Genomic DNA, 23,811 nt, shown 5'->3' on the forward strand with positions numbered 1-23,811 from the left:
AATCTTTTCAGTAGTTTATCAACTCTTAACAGTGTGAATGACACTCCTGCATTCGCTTTGCGGCTCTCTACCGGCTATAAACGCACTATGCAAGTTTGCCAGATCGGGTGGCGGATCTGTAGTTTGAATGAGACATAATGGGACAATTACGCTTCCAACCTGTAGGGGGACCAAAGCAGGAAAAGTTCTTTGGTGTTGCTTTAATGATATAACTGCAACCATATGTGATTGCTCCACTTGTAGTTAAAAGGTTTTTAACATGCATTTTTATGTATTTTGTTTTAGCTGCTCTAATAAAAATGATGTTTTAACAGCGGATTGAATGCCTGTGTACATGTTTGCCATAACAACTCCATAAGGTGATTAAATATGTTGTGTTTCAACTGCCCCCAAGTGGCCAAAAAAATCATTTAATGCAGGTTTGAGGATTAAAGGTCCAATATGTAATATTTGTACTGTAATAAATCCAAAAATGACACCAATGCCTCATCAGATATTAAGGAAACATGTTAAACTGAAATACTATCTTTTCTGACAACAATGCTAATGTCAGTATTTTTTCTTTTTGAAATTTACATTCCGTGACGGAATTTATGTTTTGATCTGTGTGTTGTTATCAACGGCCCAGTTTGACAGGCAGGCCGGGTTGCCAGATATACCTGTAAAAACGTAAACCCAGCGCGCTACAGCTGTAACGTTAGTACAGCCATGAAAGCAGCACACAAACGAACAGGATCAACGGAGATAGATTCTACATGACATAAAAAAAAGAAAACAGCCTGTTTCTAACAGTTGCGTGACCAGAGACGAAACAACCCCCTGGTAAATATTGGAGATGTATTTGAAAGATGGAGACAGCTTAGAGCCCAAAAGGACGCAGAGTTGGCTTATTTTCTCCTGAACAGGTAAGCATTAGCTTCAGGCTAATTTATCACAGCTACTAGGGATGGGCATTTTTTGTCATTTCAACATTTGTGTACTCATATTGAATTATATAGCTAGAGTACCCGAGTTGGTTACTCGCAAAAACAATTGAGACATAGCCAGTAAAGTGATCCCAACTGGTCCTGGCTAACGCCGCCATGCTAACCCTGCTAACTGCTAACATTACCAGGAGGACCAGGCAAGCAGCCCATGGCTGTTTACAACGTGTAGTTTAGCGGCTGGAGCCGACAACGGTGAGTTATTTTAAGCCACTAGAGGGGGGCTGTAAATCGGAAAGAGAGGACTATGAGTTTGCAGTGTGTTTAGTGATTGTTGCCGTAATTCTAAGCCAATGAAGGGTGTTCCGTCGGCAAGGTAGTGGTATTTTTAGCGTTTCGTATTGTAATTCTAAGCCGAGGAAGTGTGCCTGACTGGCGTGTGGAGAGGACAGTGAGGTTGTTGTGTTTTTAGCGGTTCATACTGTAATTTTAAGCCAAAAAAGTGTGTCTGTCAGTTGGTTATAGAGCTCCGCGTGAGCACGGGCTTTTATGACTGTCAATATAGCCAGCATCTACCGTTAGCTACTCCGCTGTGCTGTGGAGTAATGTCTGGCTATGTGAGAAAAGCGTCTAGCTACATTGTTGCGAATGCTGCGGTCTTAGCCTGGCAACCCCCGTGAACTTCGAGTCTGGGCAGGAGGGGGCGGGGGAAATGACTCTCCAGTATTTTGAATTGGTAGTGCAGTAACTATTTTAACCGCTAGCTGCCAGTATTACATACAATATTACATATTGCACCTTTAAATTAAAAGTTGGAACTTAAAGTCCAGTATGAAGGAAATAATATATGAATTAATGCTTTGACTTTTTTTTTTAAATGCTGCAGTCATACAGTTAACAAGCATTTATGTTTAGGTTAGTCTTAGTTTTTTTTATCTTTAATAATGTCTTGTCACATTAAAAACTTTTGATTAATCACAAATCATCATATATGTTGCCTTAAAACTCATTGAAGCACACAACACACCTACCTTTTTAACAGCAGTTCAGCATCTTCAACCTCAATGGTTTTTCTTTTTGCATGAACAGCATATGTCTCCAAGTCCACTGCCAGCCGGTCAAAGTATTTATCCATTCTGTTAAAGATAGTGAATTACAATGCAGCAAGTTTACACGGTACAGGTAGAAATCCATGACGTCATGACCATATAACAGTGAAAGAAAAGAAAAATAACCTTAGCCAAGGGAACCCACTTGTTGCTTAAAGTTGCAGTAGGTAAGACTTATAAAACTAACTTTCTGTCATATTTGCTGAAACTGCCCTTATGTTCCAATAGAACTACATGAAGCAGGTAATAAATAAAAATAAAAATCTGGCTCCTCTGGCACCACCTACAGCCTGTAATGCAATATGCAAAAATCCACAGCTCCCTGTTCAGATACACCAATCAGGGCCAGGGGGGAGGGTGCGGGGGGGGGGGGCAGGGGTGTCTAACTGCATGTCAATCACTGCTCATGCACACGCATACATTCTCCCTTGTGGGGGGAGGGGCTTAGGAGACCATTTTGGGCTTCAGCAGAAAGGGGAGAGGGACTGAGAAGTTGTCGATGTTGTGAATTTTTGGGCTAAGTCCTGGATCTTCGCAATCCTACCTACAGCACCTTTAATCAGTCTCAACACTCAAAACCCTCTACAGTCATAGTTACTTACATGTCTTGTAGTACAGGGTACACATCTGCAGAGACATTCGTTTTGGCAAAGTGCTTGAACACGCCCATTAGGTAGCTCTTAGGAAGGCTTGCTTCTTTTTTAGCCGGCCCTTTCCTCCTCCGTCTCACCTGCTTTGGTTTAGGTGCAGAAAAGGCTTCACCTGTACTACTGCTGGCATAAAAGATATTAGAAGAACTTGTCAGTAACATAAATTAATAACATTTAATTTTTTTTAAAACTATATGTCTGACAATCCAATTGGACAATGTTTTATCAGCTTGGCTCCATTATATCTGTAGTGTTATAATGTGAACAAATGAAATAAAAAATGGACTAGATGTTTCAGTGTAGCAGAAAGTGCAACTAACCTGGTTTGAATATTCTTAAAGACAGAAGGTGAGGCCTGAGCATCGGGCTGAAAAAAGTTCCTTTTCTGTCTGACAAATGCTGGAGTCTTGCTGGAGATCTCTGAAGGTTTTAGAAAACAAAAAAATGTTTTTCTTATTCTCATTTTTTTAAAGACACACACAGACACAGACACACAGACACACCATCACTCTCTTCTTCATCTTCTTCATCTTCTTCATCCTCCCACTCTTCCTCCTGTTGAGCAGCTTCTTCAGGTGAATGGTCACTCCGGTGCCTACTTTCTTCAATATCATGTGTCCTCTCCGGAAGATTAAAGGAGTTCTCTTCATCGACATCAGGCTCGCCTTCTGTAGAACAAGCATCTTTCAGTCCTTGGGCTGAGGACTCAGCCAAGTCAGGGATCCCAACACGAAGCTGACCGCTCTCACAGCTTTCCATTTCCAGGCTGCTGTGTGCTTTGGACTTGCCATCAGACCACCCTGCATGCAAACAACTACACTTAGAACTTTAAAAAATACCTTGACATGTCTGTCATTTTATTTAGAGCTGGGAAATATAGCAATGGTTCTAACTTGTAACTATCATTCAGTCAAAACACATTTATTATCAACCAGGCATGATATTCTAAACCTCAACAATATTAAGATGATCAGTATCATAAGAACGGCTTAGTTTATGTCTTTGTTTCACTGTATCACACTACAAGGATAAAGTAGTATAGCAAATAAAAGAATTTGTATTATTCATACTAGTTCTGAAATTATTGGTGAATTAATCAGTTAGTTGATCCACAGAAATGTAATTGCCAATGCCAACCATTTCTAAAAATGGATTTATTGTTTAAATTGTTTATTAAGTCAAAACGCCAAACATCTGGTGGATCCAGCTTTTCTAAGTTAAGGGCCTGATGCTTCTCTCTTTTGACAGCTTTATTAATAATAAACATAGTTGTTAGTTGCAGCCCTTAAAGCCACACAGAGATTTTTATGTTTTGATGTCCTTACCTGCCTCTGTGGCGTCTGCCAAATCTTCACCTGCTTCTTTGACAGGCATAATGAGTCTACCCTCAGAGCGCCTAGCCCTTTGACCGATGTGTTCAGAGTCCTGTTCCTGCTGTTCTGATGCCTGCTCACCATCTTCCTCCCATGGCTTCTCATCATGCTCGTCTTCAGGTTGAGAATCAGCCAAATCACCCTCTTCTTCAGATTGAGAATTGGCTGCAGGATCCTCTTGATCACTTTGGTGTTCTGCAACATCCCCCTCTTCCTCAGACTGAGACCTAACTGCAACATCCTCCTCTTCCTCAAACTGAGACCTGGCTGCAACATCCTCCTCACACTGCAAATCAAGAGCAATTTCTTTTTCAGTTTGGGAGTCCCCTGCACCACCTTCTTCTTCTTCTTCGGTTTGAGAGTCTGGTGCACAGTCCTCTTCCTCAGACTGAGACCTGGCTGTAACATCCTCTTCAGGTTGGGAATCAACTCCACATTGTTCCTCTTCAGTTTGAGAGTCACCTGCACCTCCTTCTTCAGTTTGAGAGTCTGTTGCAGGCTCCTCTTCCTCAGACTGAGACCTGGTTGCAGCATCCTCTTCAGTGTGAGAATCAGCGGCACCTTTCTCAGTTTCCACTCCGTTTTCCTCTTCCTCAGACTCGGCTGTATCATTGCTTACACTTGTCTTGGATTCAGCTATACATTCCTCTTCCTCAGACATGGCGACAGCATCTTCAAGACGGCCATCAGCTGTACTCTTCTCTTTCTCCTTTTGAAATTCAGCTGCATCAGCATCTTCCTCAAACTGAGAAAAAGATTTTTCATTCTGAGGTTCAGCACCCTCTTCAGTTGGAAATGCATACGTTGACTTCTCTTTCCCCAGCTTGCTCTGCTCTGCCTCCATCTGCTCCATCTGTCTCTGAAGCTGAGACGCCATCACTGTTAGTTTGTCCTGAGTTGCAACAAAGGAAAAGCTGGAGGTCATGGCATCAGGCCGGGCGTAGAGAGCCGTGTCACAGTGGAGGATATCAGCCGTGATATCAGGTTCACTGAGTTTGCTTTGGCCCAAAGTGAAGTCCTCAGATAAGGAGGTCTCACTAAGACCCCGTTCCAATTGCACAAAGCTGCTCACTCCTAGGTGACAGGAAGGGAGAGAGAAAACCACAAAAGAAAAACCATCAGCATGATGACACTGCGGGCAGCAGTTGCAGATAACTCCATTATTTTCATACATACTACACTATTTGCTCTTCCCTTCCAAAAAGTAACAGCTATATCTGCTTCCTTCCACCTGTTTGCTCGTGTAGCTGGGATGGAATTTATAATGTAAATTTAAATATACTTTATAACGGGTCAGAATACATCGGAGGGGAACCATTTTTAGATTAAAAAGGCCTGATGTTAAAGTCATCAGTCAATTAACCAATTAAAATGAATCAATTGCAAAAAGAAATTGACAAAAACAATTAATTAAAAACACAATTGTATGGCTGCTGATGAGTCTACTATCATCTGGGTACTACTAGGGGCATTTTTCATTATTTTAGACAATTTACAGTTTAAATGGTCAATAAAAAAAGTTAACTAATAAATCAATTAATCAGTTCTCTCATTGACTTTTTATAGATATGACCACACATGGAACAAAAAGGACTTTTTGGTAGGTTAGGAAGAGTATTTGAATCATTATAATTACCTGCCATCTGCCTTTTATTTACAGCAGCGCCAAATTCTTCTTCTGAGATTTTTCGACGGTTAGAAACTCTTCTCTGCAAACCCTTTTTCTCAGTCCAAACATCCACAAAGGGGGTTTTTAAACTCAGAGAAGTGGAACTGCAAAACACATTGGACAGACCATATAGTAATATTTTCACTAATTTACACTGTAAACAGCGAGATCTTTCAATGTAAAATAAAACAGAACATTGTAGTATTTTACCTTGACAAAGAAAGCGATGAATGGTCACGTATTGATTCTTCATTTTCCTCAACATCTATAAGCACAAGCATTCATCAGCAGGTCAATAAAACATACTGTTCACTGATACAGCTCATATGTTTCTACAACATCCATCACCATCCTCCCATTCTTGTAGCAGGAGTATAATGAGAACGCTCCAAATCTAATGTAAATTAAAGATTCAAAATCCTTAATCCTACAACAGGAACATTCACAATGTTACAGCAGCAAGGGATAGTGCAAAAATTTACAAAAAGATTCTAAAGATAAACAAAAATAAATAAGTAAAGAGAATAAATACTAAACAGTTGTATCTACAGTATTGCACAGTCACATTATTGCACAGTTTCAGTCCTCTGTGTGTGTGTGTGTGTGTGTTCTGCCCAAATGTGTCAATTCACAATAAAAAAAACATCCTCAGAATCTTACAAAATCCGACATTTAAGCCTATCAAGACTTTACACTTACCTTTTCCATCTTTAAGACGGTTTTCAAAAGCAGTTACATTAAGGCTCCGACGTGGTCTCTTCCTGCTCAGTGCCTTTGCAGTACTCTCTATGTTGCCAATAGTTAAATCAGGCAAGTCCAACCCTGAAAGCTCTAAACTGAAAGTCAAGAAAATATTAACCTGTTATACATAACACAACATAATTTAGCCAGTTGCATACAAAAGGTCTATATTGCTGAAGAGACTGCAAGTAAGGGCAGGGGGATGTTGTTATGGCCCAGCAATGACATAAAAATTTGATTCCTCACAACTAACATCAGTGCAACTTATCCTACTGTTGGATAGACATCCCAAATGTCAGAAACATGGAATTTATGTTACACACACAACTCACCTAGGACGCTTCCTTGTGATGCTGGAGGCGGATGAAGATGGCTGTGGCTCTTCAGACGCAGCTTTTTCATGAACCACAGGGGACTTCACAGGCTCTGAATCATATGACAAATGACATGGGTTAAAGGACAACAAACAGCTGCAACAGTATGTGTGAATAAAGACAGGCGCATGCACATACCGGTCAGCATGATGTTCTTGAGTATGTGCCGCGGTGTGTCTCCATCATCAAACAGCATTGAGGTTGAGGAAGGCAACTTTCTGAGCACGACTGAGGTAGTCCTCCTTTTAGTAGCGGGCAGGGATTGCCTGGTTATACTCTGGAAAGAAGGTAGATACAGTAGGTCAACTTTAAGAGAATCATAAGCATGTTAATCATCAGCCTTAACTTTGGTCGCCGGACTCACCTCTCGTATTTTATGTCTCAGGCTGCGTCTTAGGATGTCCTGTGGGGTTTGGGCACCAGGGTCATTCCTGCTCAGTCTGTTGCTGCTTCTGGTTGCGCTGCTACTCTGTGTTTTGGAGGCACTTAAGACAAGACAGCTCATGATTAGTAAAATACTGGATACAAAGTTATTGAGACTCATTTCTAACTATTGGAAAATGAAGAATTGATGTGGCAAATTGCCCGACCACTGTGTCAGGTGTAACCTTAAAACGTTAGTTTGGAAATTAGTTTAATTCAAGCTAAGCTTAGCATACGTTCAGCACAAGCAACCAAATTAAAGCTTACCATGCCAGATCTAGGATATATAGCTAACGTTAAGGGTAGCATTAACGTTAACTTAGCTAGCTTTAGTTATTTAAAGCTTGAAACACCAATAGTTTTACTTCGTTAGTTCTTTCCCAGAAAACTTTAATAATAATAATAATAATAATAATAAAAAAAGGTCAAGGTGCTGTTGAAGTACCTGCGGGTGATGGGAGTCCTGGGTGTCTCGGTGCTGAGAATATGTTTCAGCAGGACCCGAGCAGACAAGTCCTCCGTAGGATCCATTTAGAAAACGAGCTACAGTCAGCTGGTTAGCTGCTGTTAGCTAACAAACGTTTGCCAACGGTAAACAGACGCGTTAACTGTGTTAAGCTGCTGCTTTTATATATATATCGGGAGAGTCCAACAAACAGAGCTGCGCTGAGGACAATGTCATTTATTACAAGGTGTAGCTAGTTGAACATTTGCTACCCTCTGTTGACTGTCTAATGTTGTCTCTCTTTCAACCACGGTTGTAGTTACAACGGATTGATTCCTCCCACTGTCCCGCGTTATTTTTAAGCGGAATATCGCGAGAAGGCGATCTTCTTCTTCTTCTTTAGCTAAATGGCGGTTTGCCACCAAATGGAGCGTTATCGCCACCAACTGAAGAATCAAGTGAACACGGATTTCACTGTTTTGTAGAGAATATACAAAATATATTTTAAATTGGCTATATTTTTTATTTGACTTGTGTAAAAACATTGTTTTTAAATCAGTTCCCTTGTCCACTCAAAGTAGCATAATGTCCCTGCACCAGAATATGTTTTCCATTTGTTACTGTAACGGCACGCTCTGCTGGCCTCAAAAAAGCAATACCCGCTGGTAGATTTCAAAACAGGCAGGATGGATGGAATAAAGCCAAAATTATCAAGCAGTAAACATAGTGTGTTCTGATGAACTAAAATGTTAGTTATTAGGGAGAAGAAATTGTTGAAATTAGACCTCTTAAGAGATGGGGTGTATAATTAAAGAATAATTACCATATAGTAGGCCTAAGGACATTATGGGAGAACAAGATAATGCATGTTGTGTTATACTTAAAAGAAAATGTCCCATTTATACTGAGCTAATATATAGGTTAGATTTGTCAAGAAACCAATGATAGGCCTACAACCTTTTTCATAAAGACTAAATAACTTTTTTTAAATCTAGGCTGTCAAAACATATTAAATGTAAACTTATCTCCTTAAAAACAATGTAGATCTTTGTCAGTATATCAAAAGTTGTAGTGTCAGATCTTGGTGTTACAATTTGGAAAACAAAATAAATTTAATACAATTATAGAAAAGGTGAAAAACCGATCTGACAAGTGGTAATGAGAGATTTTTCCTAATGTGGCCAATGTTGGTTAATAAAACATTATCAGTGGTGGTCACCTCTCCTGACCTGCTGTAGTGTCGCTGACATGGTCTATAATAATTTGATGAAATCAAAGCAGCTGCAGTACACTGTGGATGTATTCTAGCCTGGTCCTACCAGACTCTCGTGCATTTCATTTGTACTGAAGGGAAATGAAAATTGAGCGTATAAGTACGTAGGATGGCGGAGCCAGGCTAGATGTATTCTCCAAAGACTGCAAAACCTCAATGTGTGACAGGAAATGACTGGACTTCCACTGATTTAGGAGCTCATTAGGTCAAATGCTTTACATACACTGTTTATCTTCGCATCAACATCACGTGGCACTTTTCATGCTACCTGATCCTATAATAATGGTCTCAATATAGCATACCACCAAAAACGTACTCTGCTTATAAAACCCTGAAGCTGTGATTTCTAGTGTGCTTTTAGGCTTTTGTCAAAGCTACTGTGGACTTAAACTGTGCACAAAAATAAATATGAAAGTGAGACATGTGATTTAAATAGTTTTAATAATTAACACAAAGTCAAAAATAAATTCTTCAATTAGTGAAACAGGTGGTTGCCTGTTTCATTCAAACAATCATTGATAAGAGAATGATCCCTTTCCTCCTTCACACTGGAAATGATCTGACTGAAGAGTGCAGCACGCAGTGTGATTCAACCTTCATTCAGTGTCATGGGTTTATTTTGTATTTGGCTAAGAGTGCAAAGGCTCATTCCACTGACGACAAAGTCAGAGACATGTAGGTGCGAAGACACGGCGGCTTAGAAATCAGGCCTGTCTTTCTTCAGCTTGGAGTAGTCCATGTTAACTTTGAAGAGCTGGAAATGCGACAATCAGTTAGGGAGGCAATATGGACTTTGAGGCAAGATAACAGAAATGGCTTGCGGTTTAAATCTAACGAAGCAGCCATATAAAGAGGTATATACAAATGACGGTAAGTGATTACCATGCATCAGAAGTTATTAAGGTAAAAAATGTAAATTAAGGCTCATACTTTGTACTGTTGTTGGGGCTGCAGGTTGTTCCAGGGCTCGGGGTTGTTCTTGCGATCCCATCTGAGGACATAAAATAAGAAAACTCTTTAATGTGCGTTCATCAGCGTTCATCATTATCATAAAACATTAAAAACACACACTAAGGTTTAATAAAAAGCCAACTGAGTGCTGAAGAAAACCCTATGTTAGTTTATACTTTCTCAGATGTGATAGAGACTTACGAGACATCAGGGTTTTTCAGAGCCAGACGGCCCAAGTACATCACGCTCATGGTTGCCCCACCACCGATGAAGATGAAGAGTGGGATGAGCTAGTGGGCAAAAAACAAGAGAAATGAATTGCAGTGCAGGTTTCAATTATAACTTAATTTGTGAAACTAGCCAACAACAGTGAATTACTACTGTATTCTAAACAAAGGACTTCTTCTGTTTTAATTGAATCATTTCAGAGGTAAAAATTAACCAATTATAAGAGGAAAGTCTAAAATAGGATAAGAATACTTTAGTGAATCATATTTCTATCCTGGTTATCATCTCTTGGCCTCTAAGATTTGTCTGGTTTTCTTGTTGGGGTCCCAACCCCTGTTTTACACTTTTATTCCATCTCAGCAGCACAATTACACGTGAGATGCTAGTGTAGGCTACAGCTTATGAAATATAACATAAGATTTCACTTTTCATATCTAGGCCTACATCATGACTTTCCCCCCAAATAATGGATCATTTAAACACCGAAATATTGAATGGAAAGCTTACACTGTTTAGGGGACATTTCTACCCAGTAAGTCATTATTATGGGCGCTGCCGTAAAGCAAACTGTTTCACCCCGTCGTCCTTGGATACTTTGTACAGTACATTGCTCATGAGTCACGCTGGTATGAATACATATGTGTACGTGTTGCAGCGACCCACACATATGGCTGTGGACATGGAGATTTGTTGTCCTATCATAGACGAGATTTCGCACTTTATAAAAAAATTACAATTATGGCTCCTCCTGTGTGAATGCCTCATCGGAGCAGTTGGTTTCATTTTTAGAGAAAAAAATAATCCGTTCACGAGGCGGCACAGCAAAAAAATATAATAGGCTACACCTCTAACGTTACAGGTGAAAGGATGATAACAGGAATATATTGTTTGGAAAAGAAGATAACGGTGGATTATAGCTTGAAATCATTGGCGTTATATTGCCTTTATCGTCCTTTCTATCCACATGCGGCTATAAACTGTCGAGGAATTAAGACATTTCAGCAGTCATAGACATAACGTTATTATTAAATGAATCTGCCGCATACTGCAAATACAACATTTCCCAGACGTTGCATTAATTGAGGAAAGCTGCACAAATATATAGCCTACATTTATAACCACACATCACATAAAGTGAGATTTGTGGGAAACGGGTGCGCGCACAACCACACCATCGCGTCCTTACTGGCGTCTTCAATGTCACCGGGTCGTTTACATGTTATAAAGAAATAAGAGTTGAGACTCACAGCTGGGTGGCTCTTGAGCTGCTTGGCGACGACCCCCAACATTTCGGACAATCCACCGACAGAGTCCGTTAAAGCCAATATCGGTGTGTAGAAATGCGCACTACTGCGGAGGAGCTCGTGCTTTCCTGCGGGCTGAATCTGAATGTACACTCAACTGTACACCTCCTCTACTGTCCCACAATGCACCGGCAACAGCTGTATGTCTACCATGTGTGACTGTATATAATGCATGGGACAGCAAGTACAAAAAACAAAACTCGTACACCAGAAATGAGCTCGTGAAAAAAGAACCTGACTTGAGTTTTCTGGGATCAACTACAAAACTGACGAAATGCAATCGGATCTATTAGGGAAAAGATAAGAACTGCTCAGCCACTATTTACAAGCAAGATATTTTAACTCCATTAGGACAAACCTGATTCATTTTAAAAGTTGAAGGTTTTCCCCTTTTTCCCCACTCAAGGAGGGCTTTGCTTTTTCAAATAACTGAAGAGTGTTAACAGACAAAAAGATGCAAGGACTGTACCAATCTGCCCTGCAAGAAGAGGAACTAACTCAATTGAGAATTATTTACGATTTCCTTAAACAATTTATCAATTGGTCTATAAAATGCCAGTAATTGAACGTTTGTTTCAAAATCAAATGGATCACATTTAAGATTATAGAGCCAGCAAGTGTTTGCTTGAAAAATTACTCAAACGGTGAATAATTTAACAATCAGTTGTCAAAATAGTTGACTGTTAATTTTCTGTCGATTAACTGTTTCAGGACTATTTGCTGACATTTTTGCCCCAACAGGGTAGTTGTTTGGATTAACTGTTGAACTTTACCCAGTTTTAAAAGACAACTTAGAAATACGCAGACAGCACGAGATGTATGAAAGACAAATCTAAAAAAAAAAAAAAAAAAAGAATCTGATCCAGGACAAAGGAGAAGAAAACACTTAAAATGTCACATGGAAGTAAAGGTTTTTAAACAGTCTGTGGACATCTGCATGATCCAACAGCAACGTGGCAGCATGGGGAATTCATTTAAAATGAAAACAGTAGGTTAACAGGCCACGTTCTGATTTCCAGAGGACCCAAATCAGACTACAGGTACTACACCTCTCTGCAGTCATTGGAAATTCAGACCTTAAGAGTTATGACTTGACTAGTTTAATAAATCACAAAAAGACAACAGGTTATCAATCATATATTTATATGGACAGAACACAGAACCTGAGATAACAGCACGCACCCCCAGCATCCACACGATTCATAAAACATTGAAATTGAGGATTATTTGGAAAAAGACAATGTTTCAATCCATCAGTATTTCACCAGGATACTAAAACTAGAAGTTAGTCAAACAATCAGACTAGTTAACTTTCCATCCACGTACACACACGCACACACACACACAAAACTCCTGTCAGACAATAAACCCAGGACCAACATATGGAAGAAACGTCTTCTCCTCCACATTAAAACCCTCTCCTGGAAGTGCATAAAAATCCACCAGATACAGTATCTCACGTAACACCTGCCTCAATTATACTGACAGAACAAAACTAAAAGTAACAAGGTTTTTTTTTTTAGCTTATGTTGCAGGTAATTGAAAACATATATAGAAAATACACATAACTAGTCTTAAAGTACAAAAGTGAATATAAAAATAAGAATTGCGACTCAAAAGTAGCAGTTCAATTTGTGCAAACATCTCTACCAGAAATAAAACTATTTGAACATCAACTTGTCAGCTTGGCAGAAGAAGGTCTTCGGAGAAAGGATGACAAATCTACACCACTAAAACTGGTTAGGTAGTCAACTAGGCTGTAAAACCCCAAAACTATAAACATACCATCAAGCACATCTAGAACGTCAAGGAATAACAGGTTTTTTGTATCCATTAATACATGCACAAGTTATTTTTTTGTCGCAAGTAAACAAGAGGACAACAAAAATAACATCTGTATAATTTTAAAGCAGGAATGCATGAGCTAAAGCATTTAGGTATTGATGCTACCCAAGTCCAACAACCGGGAAAAATCCCTTCAGTCAAAAATTATCAAAATGGGATTTCATTTTGTCGTGTTTCTTTTTTTTTCTTTTTAAATCAGGTAAATAAGAAGTACCCAACTGATTTGTCATGTACAGCAACAGGTGCAAGGTCAAGTTAGGTAAAAAGAAATGCAGATAAATATCTTTGTATACTTAAAAACAAGCAAACTTATCCAACAGGGGGTTTTCTTCCTTGACCCAGACTCCTAACAACATTTTGGACAGAGAGGACGCACTGCAGTGAGAGTTTAAAAACCAGTGTGTCATGGCTTCTTTGGGGAAAGAAAAAAAAAAAAAAAAAAAAATTGTGAAGCAAGTGAGCAGTCAGGTCAGTCATCCAACAAATCACATTTCAGGTAGAGTTAAGAGTAGAATAAGACTGCCTCGTCTCTTGGGTTTGGCCAAAAGTATATCTTTGGATTATGAAAGGACAGAAATGCCTTGATTTAGAAATATCACAATGGCCAGACACCCAAAACAAGTAGCTCGTAAAGCATATCCATTGCATACAATATTAATAATTTTTTTTTTTTCTTCTCAATATTACTATTTTTCAACATATTATTTTAAACCTGTATAGAAAAGAAATGGTCCGTTCTGAAAACAAAGCAACGTCAACGAATGTGTCCCGGACCACTGAAATATTTGCATTCACACAGAAAAAGATCTGCAGCTGTGATCAGAAAGCGAGGCCTGCCCCAGAGCTTTCTCCCATGACAGCGGTGGTGGCGGGAGGATCTGGCGGAGCAGCCCGGTTGCCGGAGGACATTGCCTGGCAGGAGCTCGTTCCCTGGCTCGAGCAACTGCCCGCTGGAGAGACGGCAAGGCTGCGGAACAACAGGTCCATGGAGGGGAGCAGGGGCTTGAGGAGGCTGACCGGGCAGAAGGCTGAGCCCCCATGGGGGGTGAAGTTCACCTTGTTGGGGTCTGGGCAGGAGGAGATGAGGGCTGGCTTGGGTAGGCGTGGGGTGCTACAGGATGAGAGGAGAGGGGCTGTAAGACACTAATGGCAAAACTAATTCCTTAAGTGTAAGTGGTAGAAATGAGATTTGGTTACACGGCAGACATTGCTGCTGTGACAGTCACTGCCGTCGATAGGCTTCCTTGTCCCTTTCAAATCAACTAAAAAAGTAGTCACTGGTCATGATCAGAACCCACTAGTCACTACATCACCAAGCTTCATTCTTCCTAAGACTCAAGAGACATTACAAGCTGACGACAGAGAGTACTTAACTGCAAATGTAGCAAGAATTATTGCACGCAAATTTCATGACAATATACAGGTTGAGTAAAAACGATAAAAGGACAAACGGGCAGTACTTTAGGCATTAATGACACCGTGTCGTAACAGTAAGGGTGGGGGCGACACCCTACTGAGTTTCTTTAGGAAAGTTGGTTTAGTTTTTAACCTATCAAAATATCTGCAGATTGTAGAGATCAAGGGAAGATAGATTGTATGAGGATCACCACCGGAGGGTTTGCCTCAAGTGACTAAAGTTTACAAGACCCCCGCCCCCGCCACACTGCTAGCATAACACACCTGGATCTACAGCTGTCTACTTTCATTGTGGGTAATGTAGGCACCAGGTTTAGACAAGGAAAGGTAGAATAAAAAAAATAAATAAAAAAAAGGTCTGTAAATGCTGTAGTAATGCAACGTAAAACGGTAGGAGACAAAAAGTCTGGAAATGTAATAATGCAACGTAAAAAACCTCTTGAACTCTTAAACCTACATTGTATAATGTTTTTAGTTGATTCTTAGCAAAAACCCCTTTGTTCTTTCACAAATATGTGCTCATTCATGTGTAATTACTTCCAACTAATCAAAGTATTCTCATAAGTGTAGAATCTGCCATTTAGAATCATTCAGAATACATACAACGAGTCACTCGAATGACGGCCGGCATGTTGCGCTTCAATCTTTAAAATACATAGCCAAAGAGGGACATACCTCCACCTTTCGCCCTTTTACACTCCGTGGCACCCTGCACCGTGACAAATGCCAGGGGGAGATTACTCGCCAGGGAAGCGAAAAGGAGAATTAAGACAATGCGACAAGCAAAGCAACAAGACCAAAGTTAATATCGGAGTGGCTAGAACAGCTGCGTGTAAACAATGGAGATACTAAGAGCTAATTTCGGGTTCGGCCACTGTAGCAGTTGAAATGCGATTTGAATGAGAGGGGCTAGAATGGAATATTCAGTTGGTTGTCATATACAATTTCGCCGCTAGATGGGAGAAATTCTTACACAATGTAGCTTTAACAGCCCCTTCAAGCTGGTGACTTCTGTAAAGCAAACATGAGTGTCAATTCTGCTCAAATGCAGAACAAACGTACCTGGTTTCCTCCCAGACTCGGACCTTTTCACAGCCCTCTGGAGGCTCTCTCTGGAAGCAGCAACTTTTATTGGGCCCTGGGGAGGAGGACATCAGCAGAGGCAGGGAGAGGTCAGCCTCATTCTGGGAGAGGAACGGCGACAGGAGGCACATCTCTGCACTGTCTATCAAACCTGAAAGTAGCAGGGGAAGAAATAAGTCTCAAATCAAAGATTCTTAAAGCAAAACTTCTGAGGACCGTTTTACACACACACGCACTACAGTCAATACTTAAATGGTAAGGTGTTAACAAAAGTATGCAGATAAAGTATTTTCCGATCTCTACTCCTCTCAGTTGGTAAGAAAGTGTGACTGCAGTCAGTGTATCACAAGATCATGAAAATTGTATCCATTTAGCAGTCTGTACCATACACAGCAACTATATTGAATGCGTTAAATGCTTTGCTTCACAATCAAATATTCGCACATAAAAAGCATGATTAAATAGGTTGTAACCTTTCATTTTGATTTATCCCTTCATGTCAACTTGTGAAAAAGACAAACAAATGCACAAACAATGCTCATCGTAAATGATGGCTACCATAGAGGTATAGGACTTGTTTTATATTGCCTTTATTTATTGTGTCATGTGTTGCTTTTATTTAATGCTTTTAGTTATTGTTATCTGTCCTATACCTTTTTAATAGGTTTCCTCTGACATCTTTAACATTTTTAGCTATTGTTTGGGGAGTGTTTGTTGGAACTTGTCTAGATCCTTGACGTTCCACTTCCGGGATTGCTCCGGTGCCGCAGGAAATTCGCCGGATGAGTGTATTTTCCGTTTCCTTCTGCTTTCTTTGTGTTGGAGTTTTAAATTCGGTGGATTAAGGAGGACTATTTTTGACTGCTCCTCAGATCTCTGCAGGGTCAATTGAGACAGCTAGCTGGGCAGTCTGTCCAATCTGAATTATTTAATTCACGACTATTTAGCCCCGACCAAGACAATTCTGATTGGTTTAAAGAAATGCCATTAAACCAGAGCATATTTTCCTCCCATCCCCAAATGCTATGTTGAGTAGCCAGACCCTCCTTCAGCGCGCTTTGGAGGAGGGTCTGGCAAAGCGAGACTAGTTGGAACTGACTGTATGGACTGAAAAGCTGCGAATGGATTGCCCTTTGGGATTAATAAAGTTCCTGAATCTGAAAAATAAGGGAGAATGAAGTGGGCTCAGGAAGAGACTTCACTATTCAAGTACTGGTCTCCACGGGGGAAAAAAAGTCACCTTTGTTTTGCTGATAGTGAAGTTAGCTTAACTAAAAGCAAAACATGAGGAAAACTACATTTTGGTAAAGCATCTATATTATCTCCCGTTTAATTGTGATAGTATGATTATGTTGAGCTTATCGCCATACCCCTGTGTTGAATGCAAGTATGTATGTTTGTGGGTGTCTATAAATGTTGCCTGTGTGATTGAGCGTGCCGCACAGCAGCTTACTTTCCCTTTAGTTTTCTAGTAATTCTACACTTTAAAATTGATCTAACTTTTTATAGTTTAATTTATATATTGCAATTTGGTAACACAATTACATTCATCCGTGACTGAAAGCACCAGGAAATACGGAACCAGCGAACGGACACTGTATACTAAGAAGCAGTGTTGTAATGTAACAAAGTACAAATACTTTGTTACTGTACTTAAGTAGAATTTTCACATATCTGTACTTTACTTTGTTATATTTCTGGAAACTTTGACTCCATTACATATCCTAAATAAAAGGTTTACTTTGACTCCACTAAAATTTTCCCTAAGCATCTTAGTTACTTGCAAGAAATGTTTTCGTACGTTGAGGTCTTTGTTGATGTCAGACTTTATGTTTAAGAAAGTGTGGAAAGTATTATGCTTCACTATAAAAAGGAACCCACAATAAAGTTTATAATCAATGTTTTCTTTTACTTCTAATAGTTAAGTATATTTAACATCATGAAATTACTTTTGATAATTTACAGTAAATATCAGATACTTTAAGACTTTTACTCAAGTAATAGTCTAAAAAGGTGACTAACTTCTACCAAAGTAATTTTCTGGTAAGATACTTGTACTTTTACTCAAGTATAGCTTTCAGTACTTTATACAAGACTGCTGAAAAGCTAACCTTGGTGCAGATCCACAGGTGCGTCATCAGAGTTGGGTGGGGAGGTGGAGAGGTTTGTGGGAGAGGAGCTGGGTGAGGAGGAGGAGGACGAAGATGATGAGGTTAGGGGTGTGGTGGCGGGGTCACTCTGAGATCCACTGCTACAGCTCTGCAGAGGGACTGGAGCCCGGTGACCGTCTGGAACCTCAAGGAGCTGACAAGACAGGAAAACAACCGTGTGTAAATAATGTCAACCACCATAATATCACATGCAACCTTTAAGGAAAAAAAAAATAAATAAATAAATAAATAAAAGTCTTCCTTTTAATTATAGGTAAACAAATCCTGAATCTTTTCACACTGTGTATGATGTGTGGAGGATAGGTGACAGTTACCCTCTGCTGAGGATGCAATGGCTGGCAGATGAACATGCCTTCCAGCTCTTGGTTGAGGCCCTCCACACTGCAGCGCAGTCGAGGGACCAGTGTAGACAGGGGAGCAAGGGGGATGGGAATTGGCTGAGTCTGAGGAGACAAAAACAAGTTAAATGGAATTTAGGCTGCATTACTCTTGAGAGACAACTTAACAGATCAGACACTTTACAGTTCTCTGGAAAGTTTCTTATTTGCTCTTATTGTGAAGGACTTTCTCTTGTTGTGTCAGAAGAACTAATTCTGGAAAGAAAAAAAACGCAGTCCCCCGAGCACATTAATCATGAGTTAAATATTAAAGTCATATGTGCTAAAGAGATCACTGTGCCATAAAACCTCATTAACACTACCAGGTAAAAATCAGGTTTGTAATGTCTCATTGGTTTGTCACGTCACCACATTTGGTCTGAAACCACCACGACCCAGTAGAGTGTGGCAGCACACAAGACAGTGCAGACCAGCTGTGCTGAAATGCAGAACTACGGATTTCGTTCTGAAAAGCAGAAGCGATGTGATGTAGTGGTCTTCCTGTTGCTTAGTGGTTTTTTTTTTTTTCCCTTCCTGCGATGAGCTGCACTGTCTAGTTCACTTTGATGAGGTGATCAGTAAAACTTGTCTAGAGTCAGACAGGCTGTACTGATGAAGGAAAAAATAAATAAAAATAAATAATCATAAAAACTTTGGGTTACACTTTACTTGAAGGTATCTACATAAGCGTGACATGACACTGTCATGAACGCGTCATAAACATTAAACAAGTCATAAACAAGTCATAAACATTTATGACATAAAGCTTCTTTTAGTAAGTGTCATTCCGTTTTTGTCGTGACAACTTAGGGTTAGGGTTCATGGGTCATGACAGTGTCATGTGTTCATGACCGTGTCATGTCACGCTTATGTAGATACCTTCAAGTAAAGTGTTACCAAACTTTGCCTGTAAGAAGTGTGCACACATATGCATGTATGTAGTAAGTAGTGCAGTGAGTTTATGTGTGGTGATGATGCTATGGTACCCGAGTAGTTCCTAGGCTACCGCTCCCCTGAGGATATCCACGCTGGCGGCCTTTGTCATGCCCCCCCGAGACTGCAGGTTTGCTGCGCTGCTGCAGCTGTTGTTTTAGTTTAGCGATCTGCAATGAACAAAGGTTATAGTCAGTCAATAAGCTTGCACACAAACACACACAGGGGAAGTCTTTTAAACTTACAAATGTCACCCACTTTACAACAACCTGATGCATGTTAATTGTTAATATTTTAGTGGAGATGATCTGATTTTGTGGTGGTTCAGATAAAATATCTGAGTGAAGCTCCTGAAAAGTTGTCAAAAGGGGAAGTTTCCTTGCAGATGAGATAATTGTGTCTCCTGTTGCTCAACGCTGTCAAAGTAATTGAGTCAGGCCTTTTTCAAGAGCTCGCCGTCTTACAGTTTAGCAAACCTGGTTTTTGCAAACACACATTGAGTAACACAGGCGAGAGAATCACCTCTCGCAGATGCTCAGCGCTGCCCCATGATGCCGATCGCTTGTGGCTGCTGCTACCTCTCCTGCTCTGGGATTTATCTGACCATGAGTCTGGAGTCTGGGGAGGAAGAAAGTAACCATAAGAACGAATTCTCTTTTTAAAAAATAAAATATAAAAATATAAAATAAATCACACCTGACTAATAACTAAGCATATCTATTAAAGCTTTAGGCTGAAGCTGCTCTGTGATCATATTAAAATAAAATGAAACTGTTACGTTTACGTCCCACAGCATATCAAGACTTCACACTTTTAAGCAAAAGCTGCACACTTAGCACAGCTTTACATGTTCAAAGACTGATCTGCAGCCACATCACACCATCCACACCCACACGCACTCGTCAAAGAGCGAAAGAGCAGGAGAAACTGAAAAACAAAAAGAGGGGGGGGGGAAGGATGTGGCCAATCGAAGAGCAGTGGCGAGTGCTTGCACACATAGAGAGGATGGGTGCAGCCAAAACGGCCTCATCAGCTGACTTGAGAGACTATTCTCATGGCTGTGGTTATCACTCTGTAATAGCTATGAAAGCACCGGACACTCCCTCCTTCCCTCCTCTCTACTAGCAACTTCCTTCTATTCTAAAACGGCAAACTAATCTTTCAACATGAATCAACCAATTAAGTCATTAATGACTCTAAAAATATGGAAACAATCTGTGTTAAAGTTATGCATTCAATTCCTTTCAGCATTATGTTCACACATTCTTCACGCGAAGCCAACCTGGGTGGACTTGTCTTTGCGAGACAGGCTGCTCTGGCTCTCTGGTTCTTTGGGCCAGTGTCCCTGCAGGTACGGCCCGATGATGGCATCTAGAGACATTGTCCGCCTCATGCCAGAGCTCAGTTGGTGCGGTTTGGGCTTCCCAGCTGTCAAAAGGAGAAACCGTTTTATTTGACATGTAGTGACAGATTCAATTATTCTGTTTTTTCTCAAATTTGTATCAGTTGGTGGCAGGATTAGTGAATTGAGTATGTTAAAGCTCAAGTTAACAAAGCTAAATCAAAATGTTAAAATCAGTCTTTTTAAAAAAAAAAAAAAAAAAAGGTAGTTACATCATGTAGTTACAGTAAGTAAGCTTTGACCTACTTTACATAGCCAATAACATTTAGAGCTGAATTTATAAGTCCATTATTTGATCAAAAGATTGGCAAGCATTTTAATAACGTGTTAACCAATGGAGTCATTTATTTAGGAAAAAGGCCCAGAACTCACTGGCCGTGGCTTCTGAAATATGGAGTTTTATTTGTCTGACAGGTAGAAGAACATGAAGATGTCACCTTGGGCTCTGAGAACTTCTATAGGCATTTTCCACAACTTTCAGATATTTTAAAGACCAACAAGTAAAATCAATTAATCAACCAGGTAATTGCTAAAGTAATTGGTAATACAAATGTATGAGAGCTATAATCATATCTATATAGTAATAATTACTAGGTTGTATTGTCCGTATTAATATATAATATGGTTATAATCTTTTACTAAGTCTACTTTGTTTTATTATTCAATTCCAACTACATTACAGGCAAACCCATCAACACTTCAATATACTCACAGCTACATTTACATAGAAAAGAATAAAACACAACCCTTTAACAATGAATAAAAAGTTGAACACCTTATTTTGCAAGTTGTGTTACAGAGAGATATAGTGCATTGACCTCCTGGTTGACATTGATTGTGTTATGGATGCTGCCAGGGTTCAAAATTAGCAACATCTATTAGCCAAATACTGACAAAAACATAGAAGGGGCTGGTAGATGTGCTTCATTTACCAGCCAAAAAAAGACAACCACCAATGGCAATCTATCGAGTGGCTGGTAAAATGTAATCATTCACTAGCCATTTGGCTGGAGGACGAAAAAGTTCATTTGGAACCCTGGATGCTGCTACAGAGGTTTCCCAATCACGGGGCTTTACTAGCTAGGTCATCTGTCTCAAGTTTGAAACTAATACGGAGCATGAATAGCTGGTGTGAAACTATACATTTTGAAGGCCACATGACCTACATTTCTACAATTTCTATTATGGCATCATATTTAAGCTTATACACATTCACCCAGGGATATAACTATATCCATATAGTGGGACAGGTGTTCATACCTGACTTTCCATCTCTCCGGTTAGGTCTAGGCTTGCTGGCCAGCTGATAGGGAACAGTAGCCTTGAGGGGTTGTGGACCCAAAGCAGCTCCTCGGTTATGTCCAACGCCACTTCGGCCAGACATCTTTCCAGAAACAAATCTAGGACTCCTTAGGTCAATGGATGTCCTGCCTGGTGGAGATTTGGGGGGCGCAACTCTTCCTCCACTGGCGATGAAGACTACTAAAAACCGTTACAAAAGTCAGTCTCGAGTAATATAGATACCATTTCCAAATAAATACAACCACCACTAACGCTTAGCTCGACAGATTAGATGTTACTGACAGCGTGTGATAAAGTCTTCGGCGGTGATCATACTTTTTTTTCTGGCTTGTGTGCGAGTTAGCAGCCTAGCAAGCAAAGTTTCTTTGTGAGGATGTTGAGATATTTCACCCCGTTGTCGAACAAGGAAGCAGCTCCAGTTTCAAAAAGTCACTTTAACGTCAACTCTTACGTCTTCTAAGAATACCTGGAAGTATATTTCATTAGAGTTTTCCGGGCTGGAGCGTGTTTTAGTGGCCCAGAAAGTTGCGAGGTTGCCACAGTTTTTGTCCCCCTCCGCGTTCTTGTCCTAACTCCAAACATCTCCACCGCCACGCTGGTGTGGATTTAATTATAAGGGGGGCGGGGACCGGCTCTGTATCTCACTTTTGATTGGTTGGTGGAGCCCCCGACTTCAAGTCCATTGGACAATCCGCCATCAATCCGTCAAACCTCGGACAATGTAATTAGCTGTCACCGCCCACAATTCATATCTCATAATTCATCTAACTGACTCTCAAATTCGTGTTGAAATACCACATATAAACTTTTTAAGTATGTAAATTAACAGTTACAACTATTTACCGTGACACAGAAAATACATGGACTACTTTTTAAAACGTCATTAGTTTACAATTTGTGTACTTTGATAGTCCATATGTTTAAAGTGCCATAACACTGTTTTTTTAAACTACAAATCAGTCTTTACATTTTATTCTGACTTTTTTCAAATGCATGCCAGTCAATTTAAGATTTTATAATGTATGTTCTTACTTTTCTAGGTAACAATTGATTTCCATTATTTTAATGCAGCATGAAAATGACATGATTATGTGCAGACTCCTGAAACTTATGTTCAATTTTGAGGTACTTAGTTGCACTTTACTTGAGTATTTCCATTTTATGCTACTTAATACTTCTAATCCACTACATTTTGGAAGCCAATATTGTAATTATTACTCCACAACATTTATTTGACATTAGTTACTAGTTACTTTGCAGATTCAGATTAAACAAAATATAAATCAACTAATAAATTATAATGTATTATTATGGATTTAGCCACCAGACAGTATATAGTATTGAAATTAGCCATACCTTTACCAGCTTCAACATTAGTGATACTAATAGTTATGTAACATGAACCCATCACTAATTCTGCATTATGAGTACTTTCACTGTTGGTGCTCTAAAAAATTTTAAAACACTGTAGCAAGGTTAGTGAGCTGTGATGTAAAGTATGTGTGATCTGTAATAGATGGGCTGTAATATACAAAAACACTGGTATGGTTTAATCATCACCTCCATTCATTCATTTTTAGGCTAATAATGTCATCATACTATCCTGAGGCCTATTGAAATCACCCCAGCTGTGTGTGTGTGCACCATCTGGGTGGCTTGGGAAGTGGTTTTGGGTGGTGTGTGTGCACTGTGTGTGACAGTGTGCATTAAGGTAGATAAATGTCCAGACCCTGTGTTAAAGGGAGTGCCAATGGTAGAACAAGAAAAGGGGGTAGAGATAACATGGCATGCACTTTTTAGGGGCAGATCATAGAGCAGT

The 23,811-nt window shown here is 39.8% G+C and overlaps 3 protein-coding genes across 9 annotated transcripts in view; all 3 read right to left on the reverse strand.

Moving 5' to 3' along the window:
- cenpt (centromere protein T) overlaps positions 1–8,109 on the reverse strand; it is an 8,930-nt gene extending 821 nt beyond the window's left edge. The window contains exons 1-12 of one of the 2 annotated variants that reach the window (XM_028567786.1): positions 7,708–8,109; positions 7,204–7,324; positions 6,978–7,116; positions 6,798–6,891; positions 6,424–6,560; positions 5,935–5,989; positions 5,692–5,828; positions 4,008–5,129; positions 3,186–3,482; positions 3,003–3,102; positions 2,635–2,802; positions 1,955–2,059 (exon numbers count right to left, since the gene is read on the reverse strand). In XM_028567786.1, coding sequence (XP_028423587.1) covers positions 1,955–2,059; positions 2,635–2,802; positions 3,003–3,102; positions 3,186–3,482; positions 4,008–5,129; positions 5,692–5,828; positions 5,935–5,989; positions 6,424–6,560; positions 6,798–6,891; positions 6,978–7,116; positions 7,204–7,324; positions 7,708–7,793 — 2,561 coding nt within the window. In that variant the 5' untranslated portion in view covers positions 7,794–8,109. Of the gene's footprint in view, positions 1–1,954; positions 2,060–2,634; positions 2,806–3,002; positions 3,103–3,185; positions 3,483–4,007; positions 5,130–5,691; positions 5,829–5,934; positions 5,990–6,423; positions 6,561–6,797; positions 6,892–6,977; positions 7,117–7,203; positions 7,325–7,707 lie in introns of both variants that reach the window. The other variant, XM_028567785.1, reaches the window with a different exon arrangement.
- A 1,293-nt stretch (positions 8,110–9,402) lies between these two features.
- On the reverse strand, positions 9,403–11,599 carry ndufa4b (NDUFA4 mitochondrial complex associated b). Its single transcript, XM_028568456.1, has 4 exons — positions 11,407–11,599; positions 10,133–10,221; positions 9,911–9,971; positions 9,403–9,734 (listed from the first exon to the last, which is right to left on the reverse strand). The coding sequence occupies exons 1-4, from the start codon at positions 11,446–11,448 to the stop codon at positions 9,678–9,680; spliced, it is 249 nt and encodes an 82-aa protein (XP_028424257.1). The 5' UTR covers positions 11,449–11,599; the 3' UTR covers positions 9,403–9,677.
- Positions 11,600–12,587: 988 nt separating this feature from the next.
- Positions 12,588–22,585, reverse strand: LOC114547965 (protein FAM117A). Of its 6 annotated transcripts, none has more exons than XM_028567539.1 (9): positions 22,459–22,585; positions 21,951–22,169; positions 20,571–20,716; positions 19,811–19,906; positions 19,342–19,458; positions 18,293–18,421; positions 17,919–18,111; positions 15,787–15,958; positions 12,588–14,419 (listed from the first exon to the last, which is right to left on the reverse strand). In XM_028567539.1, exons 2-9 carry the CDS (start codon positions 22,072–22,074, stop codon positions 14,128–14,130), a joined length of 1,269 nt encoding a protein of 422 aa, XP_028423340.1. In that variant the 5' UTR covers positions 22,075–22,169; positions 22,459–22,585; the 3' UTR covers positions 12,588–14,127. The 6 variants fall into 6 exon arrangements, with proteins under 6 accessions (XP_028423340.1, XP_028423339.1, XP_028423338.1 ...); XM_028567538.1 differs by having other exon boundaries at positions 21,951–22,172; XM_028567537.1 differs by having other exon boundaries at positions 22,308–22,585.
- Positions 22,586–23,811: the final 1,226 nt, after the last annotated feature.

This window comes from Perca flavescens, chromosome 21 (assembly GCF_004354835.1).
Source record: "Perca flavescens isolate YP-PL-M2 chromosome 21, PFLA_1.0, whole genome shotgun sequence".
NCBI classification, from domain to species: Eukaryota; Metazoa; Chordata; class Actinopteri; order Perciformes; family Percidae; genus Perca; species Perca flavescens.